This window comes from Eubalaena glacialis, chromosome 5 (genome assembly GCF_028564815.1).
Source record: "Eubalaena glacialis isolate mEubGla1 chromosome 5, mEubGla1.1.hap2.+ XY, whole genome shotgun sequence".
Taxonomy (NCBI): domain Eukaryota; kingdom Metazoa; phylum Chordata; class Mammalia; order Artiodactyla; family Balaenidae; genus Eubalaena; species Eubalaena glacialis.
In genome coordinates, this window is record NC_083720.1 from 73,655,717 (window position 1) to 73,667,914 (window position 12,198).

A 12,198-nucleotide genomic window follows, 5' to 3' on the forward strand; every position below is an offset into this window, starting at 1 on the left:
GGCTCGGATGCTGAACCCAGAAGCGGGTGCTCATCCAAGGCCAACAGGCGGGGCTGAGGGAGAGTCTCGATTTGCAATCTTAGCCCCACCCGCCGCCAAGTCCACACTCCCCTCGGGCCCCGCCTGCGGCCATAATCGCTCTTCTCAGCCACCAGGGCAACGACCCGCCTCCGCCGACGCTCCGGCCGCCCCTTCCGGTTTAAGCCCCGCCCCACCGGCCTCGCCCGTGGCACCGCCCCTCCGCGAGATCGGCGCCGGGTCCTCTCAGCGCCCGCTGCCGGCCGGTCCACCCCCCGACGCTCTGAGGTCACCGACGGGACCGGGCTGAGGGGGGCGGAGGGACAGAGCGAAGATGGCGGTCGAGGCCGGATATTGGCGCCGCCTCCCCCAATCCTGGAGCCGGCGCAGATGAGGCGGCTCGACTGGGGCCAGCGGCGCGTCGGAACCGAGCAGGGGGGGACCCTGGCAGTGGGGCCTGGCCCTGATATATGCCGGCGCCTCGGCTAGAGTGAGCGGCGGCGGCGCCTCTTTCCTCCGGCTCTTTCCCTGTCGCTGTGAGTCTGAGCGGGTGGCGGGCGGCCGAGGCGGCGGGGCCGGGATGGAGGACATTAACTCCAATGTGAACGCGGACCAGGAGGTGCGGAAGCTGCAGGAGCTGGTGAAGAAGCTGGAGAAGCAGAACGAACAGCTGAGGAGCCGCTCCGGGGCCGTGCAGGGCGCCGGCTCCCTTGGGCCTGGCAGCCCGGTTCGGGCCGGCGCGTCCACTCCCTCCTCCGGAGCGGCGTCCCCTAGGGGCTTCCCCTTGGGCCTCAGCGCCAAGTCGGGCTGCGGGGTCGGATCGGGCCCGAGGCGGACGAGTAGCGAGGAGCTGCGGGACGCCACCTCCTTGCTGGCAGCGGGCGAGGGCGGCTTGCTGGACGAGGTGGAGCCGCTGCGGCCCGAGGAGCTGGAGCGCCTGTCAGGCTGGGAGGAGGAGGAGGAGAGCTGGTGAGCGCGGGGCTCCGGGCCGGAGCTGGGCGGGGACGGGCCCGGGGGCGGAGAGCGTCTTCCGAGGGCCCCCTGGTAAGACACCTCGCTTTGTGTAGCGGGGTCTGATTCGTGGTTTTCTTGCTTTGGCTGCGGAACGGTCAGCGAGAGTTGGGGGTTCGAGGCTTGCGAGAGGAACAGGCTTTGTAGCTAGTTCTCCTCTGGGTTGGGGACCCTCTGAGCTTTGGACCCCGTTGGGGTCTGGGGGCTGGCACAGCCTAGGAAGGGCTGCTCGCCGTGGGAGGAGTCGGAGATGGGAAACTGCTTTGTAGGAAGGGGTCCAGCTTTGTGTGAAATACTGGCTTTCGGATGGAGGCCTGGGCATTTTGGGTGTGATGAGGTGTCACCCGGTGCGCGGAGCAGACCAGGGTAACCTAAGTCCGGGCAGTGGTCAGTGTTTTGGACCCGTGGGAGATGGGTACATTTCTGGCGGCGATGGGGAGACCGTATAGATCAGCACTCCCCCTTGGGTAGTAGGGTGACGCTTGCTTTGTGTGAAGAGGGCAGAGGATGGTGCTGCTTTGTGTGACGAGTCAAGGGTGGAACAAGGGCCCTGGCTCTCATTTTTTAAACAAGAATTGGGTCTGGCATTTTTCGAAGCTGTGAAGTGACAGTTACCTATCTTTCATTTCCATGTCATCCTAGGGGCAGAGAAAAACAGCCGTATTTAAAAATCTAAACCGAACTGTATTGTCATACGCTACTTGATAAAATTGTGACCCACACTGTGATATCACTTCTATATATAGAAAGGACATGAGAGGCAGTTTCCCTCATGTTTTATTGTAATTGCATAAAGATGTCAATGGGAAATTGTTAATTTGTCTTAATTTATTCTTTTTTAAAGTTTTAATTTTTAGCTAAAGTATCTCTGCTCTTTGTTGAAACTGAAACTTCTAACTTGGTGAAGTTGAAATCCTTCATAGACTCCGGTTTTGCAGGGCTGCAACCTTACAGAGTGTACTGAGGTAGTTAAGTGCTTTGCCTGGATTCAGGTCCTGGCTCTGCTACTTAGTAGCTGTACAGCTTTGGGCAAGTTAATCAGAGCCTCATTTTCTTCCTCTGTTTGATGGAGAAGATAATAGTTCTTACCTCTGTAGAGTTGTGAAGATTATGTGAGGTAATCCGTGTATGCATGGGTCTGGTATATAAGCTCTGTGAGACTAGCCGCTATTACTCTTAAGCCTAGTTGTTTAAATCAAGGAATATTTAGTGAGTGCTTTCAGGATCATGTGGGAGATTCTTAAATGTTGATCCCTGTTCATTAAGGAAGTTATAGTCTTGTTGGGAGCCAAGTTTTATGGAGGAATAAAGAAATAAGTTAGGAAATACACAGTGAATTGCTTAAAATAGTGATAGGGACAAAAAGTACTGAGAGTGCTCAGAAATTGAGAAGAAAATAATAGTCTAGTTGGGGCAAACTTTGAGGAGAGGTGGTTTTGGAGCCTGAGGGTGGAGAAAGAGTGGGAAGGGCATGTTATGCTCTGACAACTGCTAGAGCAGAGTCAGAGATATTTGTAACTCTCAATTAGAAAGGTTTGAGTTACAGAGATGCTCTTGAATATATGATGTCAAGCCTTTATTTTATTGCCAAGTGATACCAAATATTATTAGAACGGACTGTGGTAGTGACAGTTTTCATATTAGTGTGAAATCACGTCCTTACAAAGGAATCCTAGGTATGTATACACTTTAAAAGAAGTCGGAATCATCTAAATATCACACGCCTCTTCCAAGTGATGATGATAATGATGCTCTTAATAATAATGAAGATTAGCTGCACTCAGCCCATTTTAGACTATGTATTCTTAGAACACATTGACTCCCCTTGGAGAAGCTGACTAAGTCTTTTGCTGCTTTGGTTTCTGATCACAGTGTTTTTGTTCAGGTAAAGCAAGTCTTTTAAAATACTATGCCAGAAGTTTCTTTTGGCCAATTGGTTCCTGCTTACTACTTTGATCCTGGTTACATATCTTGATGGTATAGATGTCCTGTGCTTTTTCTGAAAAGATTTGTGTGAATTGAAAGTCTGAAAATCATATTTAAAGTGCTTTGGAGTATGTGTATGGAGTATAAGTTATAAGGGGTGGTGGGTGTTAGTAGCAGTGAGAGGAAGATTTAAAAAGTCAAGAGTTTTTCTTAGCAAGCTGAAAGTCTGCTTTCTGTAACTTATACCCATTTCCTTCGTTTTCATCTAGAGGAATGTTTTTTCCCAAATGTATACCACAAAATGCCAGTCCTGAAGGTGTTAGTAGATATTGTGTGAAAAAAATAATTGTGGGTCTGAGATCAAATATATCTGGGAAAAACGAGGTTCAACAACAACAACCAAAAAAAAAAACACCAGATTTCTTTAATGCTGGACTTTTTTAATATGCTAATATGTATTGAATACAGTAAGTCTCTAAGTGGTATGGTTTGTTTCCTAAACTTATTTGCGCTCCCAAGGAACTAGAATCTGTAGAACACACTTAGAAAACAGTATTGTACTTACAGCAGTGGCTTTCACGGTTTTGTTTTGTTTTTTTCTCAATCCCAGCTTCATGATAAATACATTTTATACCATAGCCTAATACACACATGTTTATGAATAACTGAAACAGAAGTTTCACAAAACTATACTTAATATATGTGGTAAAGCGCTAATGTTTTCTGTTCTGTTTCTTTAGAAAAAAATACTGGTTACAGCCCACTGAGCTGATGTGGTGACCCATTAATGGCTAATTATCAGTTTGAAAAATGCTCTTATAGAACAACTCAGAAAAGTCTAGAGAAGGGAACTAACATTATTGTGTGTCACAGTGTGTCAGTCTATGCCAGGCAACTTATAAACATTTTTACACTTAATTGCATTTAATTTTTATCCATTTATGAGGTAGGTATCATTTTCTAGGTAAGGACACTTCTCTCTCTAAGCATCAAATAACAGATGGTAAATGATGGAGCCAGGATTTGAATCTAGGTCTTTATGACATCATAGCTTATGCTGTTCCCACTATATTTTGCTTTCTCCCAAGTCTGATTCCTTTTCCACAGGAATGGCCCCTTACGATATTTGAATACTACCATCATGACCCTGCTGACTCCTCCCCACCACACACTCTGAGCATTCTCATCTCTTCTTCAGAGTAATACAATCCCAGTTTACTTAATCATTCCTTAGATAATGTAATTCTCTGATCTTTCAACTGTAGTCATTTTTCTCTTAATGAATTCTGGTTGCTCCTTGTCATTAAACGTGGTACCCAGAACTGTACTCAGCATTTTAGATGATATTTGACCAGACAGTGTGTGGTGGATATGTCTTGCTTGAGCTAAATGCTATTATTTTGAAACCAAATATTTCATTAACTGTTTTAATTTCTGTTATTTATGCTTAAAATAAGTGAGTAGTTTCAACTACACTCCATATATTTTATACATAGGCTGTTACACTAAGTCTTCCTAACCCTGGTTTTCTGTAATGAAGTTTTTTAGCTTGAATATTAGGCTTTTATATTTCATTTTGTTAGTCTTGATTTAGGCATTTAATATCTGTTCCTTCCAAATTTTTTTGTCATTTTCATATTTCATAGGCATACCTACTGGGTCTTCATTTAAGTTGTTGATAAAAATATTAAAATGACAATAAAGGGCTCTGAAGTATGCAGCTTGACTAGTCAATGAACATCAATGAACATTAATGAACATCATTAATCAACTCACACAGTGGTTGTTCAGTAACTGTTAGTACTACTTATTATTATCAAGCCCATATGCCATTTTGCCTGTATGGATATTATGAAAGATTTTGCCAAGTGGCTTGCTATAATTAAGGTATATGGTGCCTTACAGAGTTCTTACTTGCAATGAAGTAAACTTATCAGCATAGACATTGCAATTAATTTAGTTTGACTTGTTCATGATGAATCTTCTGGGTTTTTCCTTTTCTAACTTTACAAACATTTTGTTTAACCTAGTTTTGAATTTTGCAAGGAATCAGTCTGGTCCGGAATTTCTAGACATTGCTTGTTTTTCTCTTTAGAAATTATCATATTTTGTCTTATCCAGGCTTTTGAGTTTGCCATAATATTGATATTTCAGATCAACAGATTTCAGGTCAACAATAATTTGGTGATAAAATTTCAGTTATTTTCCATTATTTGGAAGAGTAGACTTAAACCTGTTTCAAGCTACCTTTTGGCTTACTGTGTATCACCTTGCCTCATTTGAACTACAATTTCCCTCAATTTAGCCTCCCCAAAATTCCAAGTTTATAGTTCAGTACTGTCAACTACGTGCACATTGTTGTGCAACAGATCCCCAGAACCCTCCCATCCTGCATGACTGAAACTCTACACTCACAGAAGAGTAACTCCCCTTCCCCCTGCTCCTGGCAAGCACTGTTCTACTGTGTTTCTATGAGTTTATCCCCTTTAGATACCTATAAGTAGATTATGTAGAATTTGTCTTTTTGTGACTAGCTTATTTCATTTAGCATAATGTCTTAAGGTTCATCCATGTTGTAGCATATGACATGGTTTTCCTGTTTTTGAAGGCTGAATAATATTCCATTATAATATATAACACATTTTCTTTATCCTTTCATCTGTTGGTGGACACTTGGATTGCCTCCATTTCTTGGCTGTCGTGAATAATGCTGCTGTGAATGGGGACCTACAAATAATCTGTTCAAGTCCTTGCTTTCACTTCTTGTGGGTATATACCCAGAAGTGGAATTTTTGGATCAAATGGTAATTCTGTGTTTAATTTTTTGAGGCGCCACCATACTGTTTTCCACAGCAGCTGCACCGTTGTACATTCCAACCAGCATTATACAAGAGTTCCAGTTTTTCCATATCCTTGCCAACACTTGCTTTGATTCATTCTGAGTTTTTATATGGTGTGAGGTAGGAGTCCAACGTCATTTATTTTGCATGTGGATATCCAGTTGTCCCTGTACCATTTGTTGAGAAGACTTTTCTGTTCCGTTAAATTGTCTTGGTACCCTTGTCAAAAATCAGTTGCTCAGAGATTGGTTCAGATGGTGGAGTAGAAGGACGTGCTCTCACTCCCTCTTGTGAGAACACTGAATCACAACTAACTGCTGAACAGTCATTGACAGGAAGACACTAGAACTCACCAAAAAAAGATACCGCACATCCAAAGACAAAGGAGAAGCCACAATGAGACGGTAGGAGGGGCGCAATCACAATAAAATCAAATCCCATAACTGCTGGGTGGGTGACTCACAAACTGGAGAACACTTATACCACAGAAGTCCACCCACTGGAGTGAAGGTTCTGAGCCCCACATCAGGCTTCCCAACCTGGGGGTCCGGCAACGGGAGGAGGAATTCCTAGAGAATCAGACTTTGAAGGCTAGCAGGATTTGACTGCGGGACTTCGACAGGACTGGGGGAAACAGAGACTCCACGCTTGGAGGGCATACACAAAGTAGTGTGCACATCAGGGCGCAGGGGAAGGAGCAGTGACCCCATAGGATACGGAGCCAGACCTACCTGCTAGTGTTGGAGGGTCTCCTGCAGAGGCGGGGGGTGGCTGTGTCTCACTGTGAGGGCAAGGACACTGGCAGCAGAAGTTCTGGGAAGACTCCTTGGTGTGAGCCCTCCCAGAGTCTGCCATTAGCCCCACCAAAGAGCCCAGGTAGGCTCCAGTGTTGGGTCGCCTCAGGCCAAACAACCCACAGGGAGGGAACCCAGCCCCACCCATCAGCAGACAATGGGATTAAAGTGTTACTGAGCTCTGCCCACCAGAGCAACACCCAGCTCTTCCCACCACCAGTCCCTCCCATCAGGAAACTTGTACAAGCCTCTTAGATAGCCTCATCCACCAGAGAGCAAACAGCAGAAGCAAGAAGAACTGCAATTCTGCAGCCTGTGGAAGGAAAACCACATTCACAGAAAGATAGACAAAATGAAAAGGCAGAGGACTTTGTACCAGATGAAGGAACAAGATAAAACCCCAGAAAAATAGCTAAATGAAGTGGAGATAGGCAACCTTCCGGAAAAAGAATTCAGAATAATGGTAGTGAAGGTGATCCAGGACCTCGGAAAAAGAATGAAGGCAAAGATCGATAAGATGCAAGAAATGTTTAACAAAGACCTAGAAGAATTAAAGAACAAACAAACAGAGATGAACAATACAATAACTGAAATGAAAAATACACTAGAAGGAATCAATAGCAGAATAACTGAGCCAGAAGAACAGATAAGTGACCTGGAAGACAGAATGGTGGAATTCACTGCTGTGGAACAGAATACAGAAAAAAGAATGAAAAGGAATGAAGACAGCCTGTGAGACCTCTGGGACAACATTAAATGCAACAACATTTGCGTTATAGGGGTCCCAGAAGGAGAAGAGAGAGAGAAAGGACCAGAGAAAATATTTGAAGAGATTATAGTCGAAAACGTCCCTAACATGGGAAAGGAAATAGCCACCCAAGTCCAGGAAGCGCAGAGAGTCCCATACAGGATAAACACAAGGAGAAACACACCAAGACACTTAGTAATCAAATTGGCAAAAATAAAAGACAAAGAAAAATTATTGAGAGCAGCAAGGGAAAAATGGCAGGTAACATACAAGGGAACTCCCATAAGGTTAACAGCTGATATCTCAGCAGAAACTCTACAAACCAGAAGGGAGTGGCATGATATACTTAAAGTGATGAAAAGGAAGAACTTACAACCAAGATTAGTCTACCCGGCAAGGATCTCATTCAGATTCGATGGAGAAATCAAAAGCTTTACAGACAAGCAAAAGCTAAGAGAATTCAGCACCACAAAACCAGCTCTGCAACAAATGCTAAAGGAACTTCTCTAAGTGGGAAACACAAGAGAAGAAAAGGACCTACAAACACAAACCCAAAACAATTAAGAAAATGGTCATAGGAACATACATATCAATAATTACCTTAAGCGTGAATGGATTAAAAGCTCCAACCAAAAGACACAGGCTTGCTGAATGGATACAAACACAAGACCCATATATATGCTGTCTACAAGACATCCACTTCAGACCTAGGGACGCATTCGGATTGAAAGTGAGGGGCTGGGAAAAGATATTCCATGCAAATGGAAATCAAAAGAAAGCTGGAGTAGCAATCCTCATATTAGATAAAATAGGCTTTAAAATAAAGAATGTTACACGAGACAGGGAAGGACACTACATAATGATCAAGGGAGCAATCCAAGAAGAAGATATAACAACTATAAATATATATGCACCCAATATAGGAGCACCTCAATACGTAACGCAACTGTTAACAGCTATAAAAGAGGAAATCAACAGTAACACAATAATACGGGGTCTGGGGGACTTTAACACCTCACTTACACCAGTGGACAGATCATCCAGACAGAAAATTAATAAGGAAACACAAGCTTTAAATGACACAATAGAACAGATAGATTTAATTGATATTTATAAGACATTCCATCCAAAACCAGCAGATTACACTTCTCAAGTGCGCACGGAACATTCTCCAGGATAGATCACAGCTTGGGTCACAAATCAAGCCTCAGTAAATTTAAGAAAATTGAAATCATATCAAGCATCTTTCCTGGCTACAACGCTATGAGATTAGAAATTAATTACAGGGAAAAAAACGTAAAAAACACAAACACGTGGACGCTAAACAATATGTTACTAAATAACCAAGAGATCGCTGAAGAAATCAAAGAGGAAGTAAGAAAATACCTAGAGACAAATTACAATGAAAACATGACGATCCAAAACCTATGGGATGCAGCAAAAGCAGTTCTAAGAGGGAAGTTTATAGATTTACAAGCCTACCTCAAGAAACAAGAAAAATCTCAAATAAACAATTTACCCTTACACCTAAAGGAACTAGAGAAAGAAGAACAAACAAAACCCAAAGTTAGCAGAAGGAAAGAAATTATAAAGATCAGAGCAGAAATAAATGAAATAGAAACAAAGAAAACAATAGCAAAGATCAATAAAACTAAAAGCTGGTTCTTTGAGAAGATAAACAAAATTGATAAACCATTAGCCAGACTCATCAAGAAAAAGAGGGAGAGGACTCAAATCAATAAAATTAGAAATGAAAAAGGAAAAGTTACAACAGACACCGCAGAAATACAAAGCATCCTAAGAGACTACTACAAGCAACTCTATGCCAATAAAATGGGCAAACTGGAAGAAATGGACAAATTCATAGAAACGTATAACCTTCCAAGACTGAACCAGGAAGAAATAGAAATATGAACAGACCAATCACAAGTAATGAAATTGAAACTGTGATTAAAAATCTTCCAAGAGGGGGAAAAAAAAAAAAAAAATCTTCCAAGAGATAATAGTCCAGGACCAGATGGCTTCACAGCTGAATTCTATCAAACATTTAGAGAAGAGTTAACACCCATCCTTCTCAAACTCTTCCAAAAAATTGCAGAGGAAGGGACACTCCCAAACTCATTCTATGAGGCCAGCATCACCCTGATACCAAAACCAGACAAAGATACTCCAAAAAAAAAAAAAAATTACAGACCAATATCACTGATGAATATGGATGCAAAAATCCTCAACAAAATACTAGCAAATAGAATCCAACAACACATTAAAAGGATCATACACCATGATCAAGTGGGATTTATCCCAGGGATGCAAGGATTCTTCAATATACGCAAATCAATCCATGTGATACACCATATTAACAAATTGAAGAATAAAAACCATATGATCATCTCAAGAGATGCAGAAAAAGCTTTTGACAAAATTCAACACCCATTTATGATAAAAACTCTCCAGAAAGTGGGCATAGAGGGAACCTACCTCAACATAATAAAGGCCATATGGGACAAACCCACAGCAAACATCATTCTCAATGGTGAAAAACTGAAAGCATTTCCTCTAAGATCAGGAACAAGACAAGGATGTCCACTCTCACCACTATCATTCATCATAGTTTTGGAAGTCCTAGCCACAGCAATCAAGAAAAAGAAATAAAAGGAATACAAACTGGATAAGAAGTGAAACTCTCACTGTTTGTAGATGAGGTGATAATATACATAGAGAATCCTAAAGATGCCACCAGAAAACTACTAGAGCTAATCAATGAAGTTGGTAAACTTGCAGGATACAAAATTAATGCACAGAAATCTCTTGCATTCCTGTACACTAATGATGAATAATCTGAAGGAGAAATTAAGGAAACACTCCCATTTACCATTGCAAAAAAAAGAATAAAATGCCTAGGAATAAACCTTCCTAGGGAGGCAAAAGACCTGTATGCAGAAAAGTATAAGACACTGTTGAAAGAAATTAAAGATGATACCAACAGATGGGGAGATATACCATGTTCTTGGATTGGAAGAATCAATATTGTGAAAATGACTATACTACCCAAAGCAATCTACAGATTCAATGCAATCCCTATCAAATTACCAATGGCATTTTTTACAGAACTAGAACAAAAAATCTTAAAATTTGTATGGAGACACAAAAGACCCTGAATAGCCAAAGCAGTCTTGAGGGAAAAAAACGGAGCTGGAGGAATCAGACTCCCTGACTTCAGACTATACTACAAAGCTACAGTAATCAAGACAGTGTGGTACTGGCACAAAAACAGAAATATAGATCAATGGAACAGGATAGAAAGCCCAGACATAAACCCACGCACCTATGGTCAACTAATCTATGACAAAGGAGGCAAGGATATACAATGGAGAAAAGACAGTCTCTTCAATAAGTGGTGCTGGGAAAACTGGACAGCTACATGTAAAAGAATGAAATTAGAACACTCCCTAACACCATACACAAAAATAAACTCAAAATGGATTAGAGACCTAAATGTAAGACCGGACATTATAAAACTCTTAGAGGAAAACATAGGAAGAACACTCTTTGACATAAATCACAGCAAGATATTTTTTGATCCATCTCCTAGAGTAATGGAAATAAAAACAAAAGTAAACAAATGGGGCCTAATGAAACTTAAAAGCTTTTGCACAGCAAAGGAAACTGCGAACAAGACGAAAAGACAGCCCTCAGAATGGGAGAAAATATTTGCAAATGAATCAACGGACAAAGGAGTAATCTCCAAAATATATAAACAGCTCATGCAGCTCAATATTAAAAAAACAAACAACCCAATCCAAAAATGGGCAGAAAACCTAAATAGACATTTCTCCAAAGAAGACATACAGATGGCCAAGAAGCACATGAAAAGCTGCTCAACATCACTAATTATTAGAGAAATGCAAATCAAAGCTACAATGAGGTATCACCTCACACCAGTTAGAATGGGCATCATCAGAAAATCTACAAACAACAAATGCTGGAGAGGGTGTGGAGAAAAGGGAACCCTTTATGCACAGTTGGTGGGAATGTAAATTGATACAGCCACTATGGAGAACAGTATGGAGGTTCCTTAAAAACTAAAAATCGAATTACCATATGACCCAGCAATCCCACTACTGGGCATATACCCAGAGAAAACCATAATTCAAAAAGACACATGCACCCCAATGTTCATTGCAGCACTATTTACAATAGCCAGGTCGTGGAAGCAACCTAAATGCCCATCGACAGATGAATGGATAAAGAAGATGTGGTGCACATATATATACAATGGAATATTACTCAGCCACAAAAAGGAACGAAATTGGGTCATTTGTAGAGACATGGATTAATCTAGAGACTGTCATACAGAGTGAAGTAAGTCAGAAAGAGAAAAACAAATATATTAACCACATATATGTGGAACCTAGAAAAATGGTACAGATGAACTGGTTTTGCAGGGCAGAAATTGAGACACAGATGTAGAGAACAAACGCATGGACAGCAAGGGGGGAAAGCAGCGGCGGGTGGGGGTGGTGATGTGATGAATTGGGAGGTTGGGATTGACATGTATACACTGAGGTGTATAAAATGGATGACTAATAAGAACCTGCTGTATAAAAAATAAAATTCAAAAATTCAAAAAAAGAATCAGTTCCTCATAAAATGTATGGTTTTATTTCTGGACTTACAATTCTATTCCGTTGATCTATGACTCTCCTTTATGCCAGTACTACCCAGCTGTGATTACTGCAGTTTTGAAATTGGAATGAGTGAGTCCTCCAATTTTGTTTTTTTCAAGATTGTTTTGGCTATTCAGTGACCCTTGTATTTCCATATGAATTTTAGGATCAGCTTGTAAATTTCAGCAAAAAAT

At 41.6% G+C, this 12,198-nt stretch overlaps 1 protein-coding gene across 5 annotated transcripts in view; it reads left to right on the forward strand.

Annotated features, from left to right (window-relative positions):
- The first annotated feature begins 309 nt into the window (after positions 1–309).
- The window catches only part of SLAIN2 (SLAIN motif family member 2), an 80,101-nt gene continuing 68,212 nt past the window's right edge, over positions 310–12,198 (forward strand). For 4 of the 5 annotated variants that reach the window (XR_009701095.1, XM_061192240.1, XM_061192241.1 and 1 more), the window contains exon 1: positions 310–987. Coding sequence is in view for 3 of the 5 variants with exons in the window: in XM_061192240.1 (XP_061048223.1) it covers positions 599–987 (389 nt within the window). In the remaining 2 variants the exon portion in view is untranslated. The remainder of the gene's footprint in view (positions 988–12,198) is intronic. The other variant, XM_061192244.1, reaches the window with a different exon arrangement.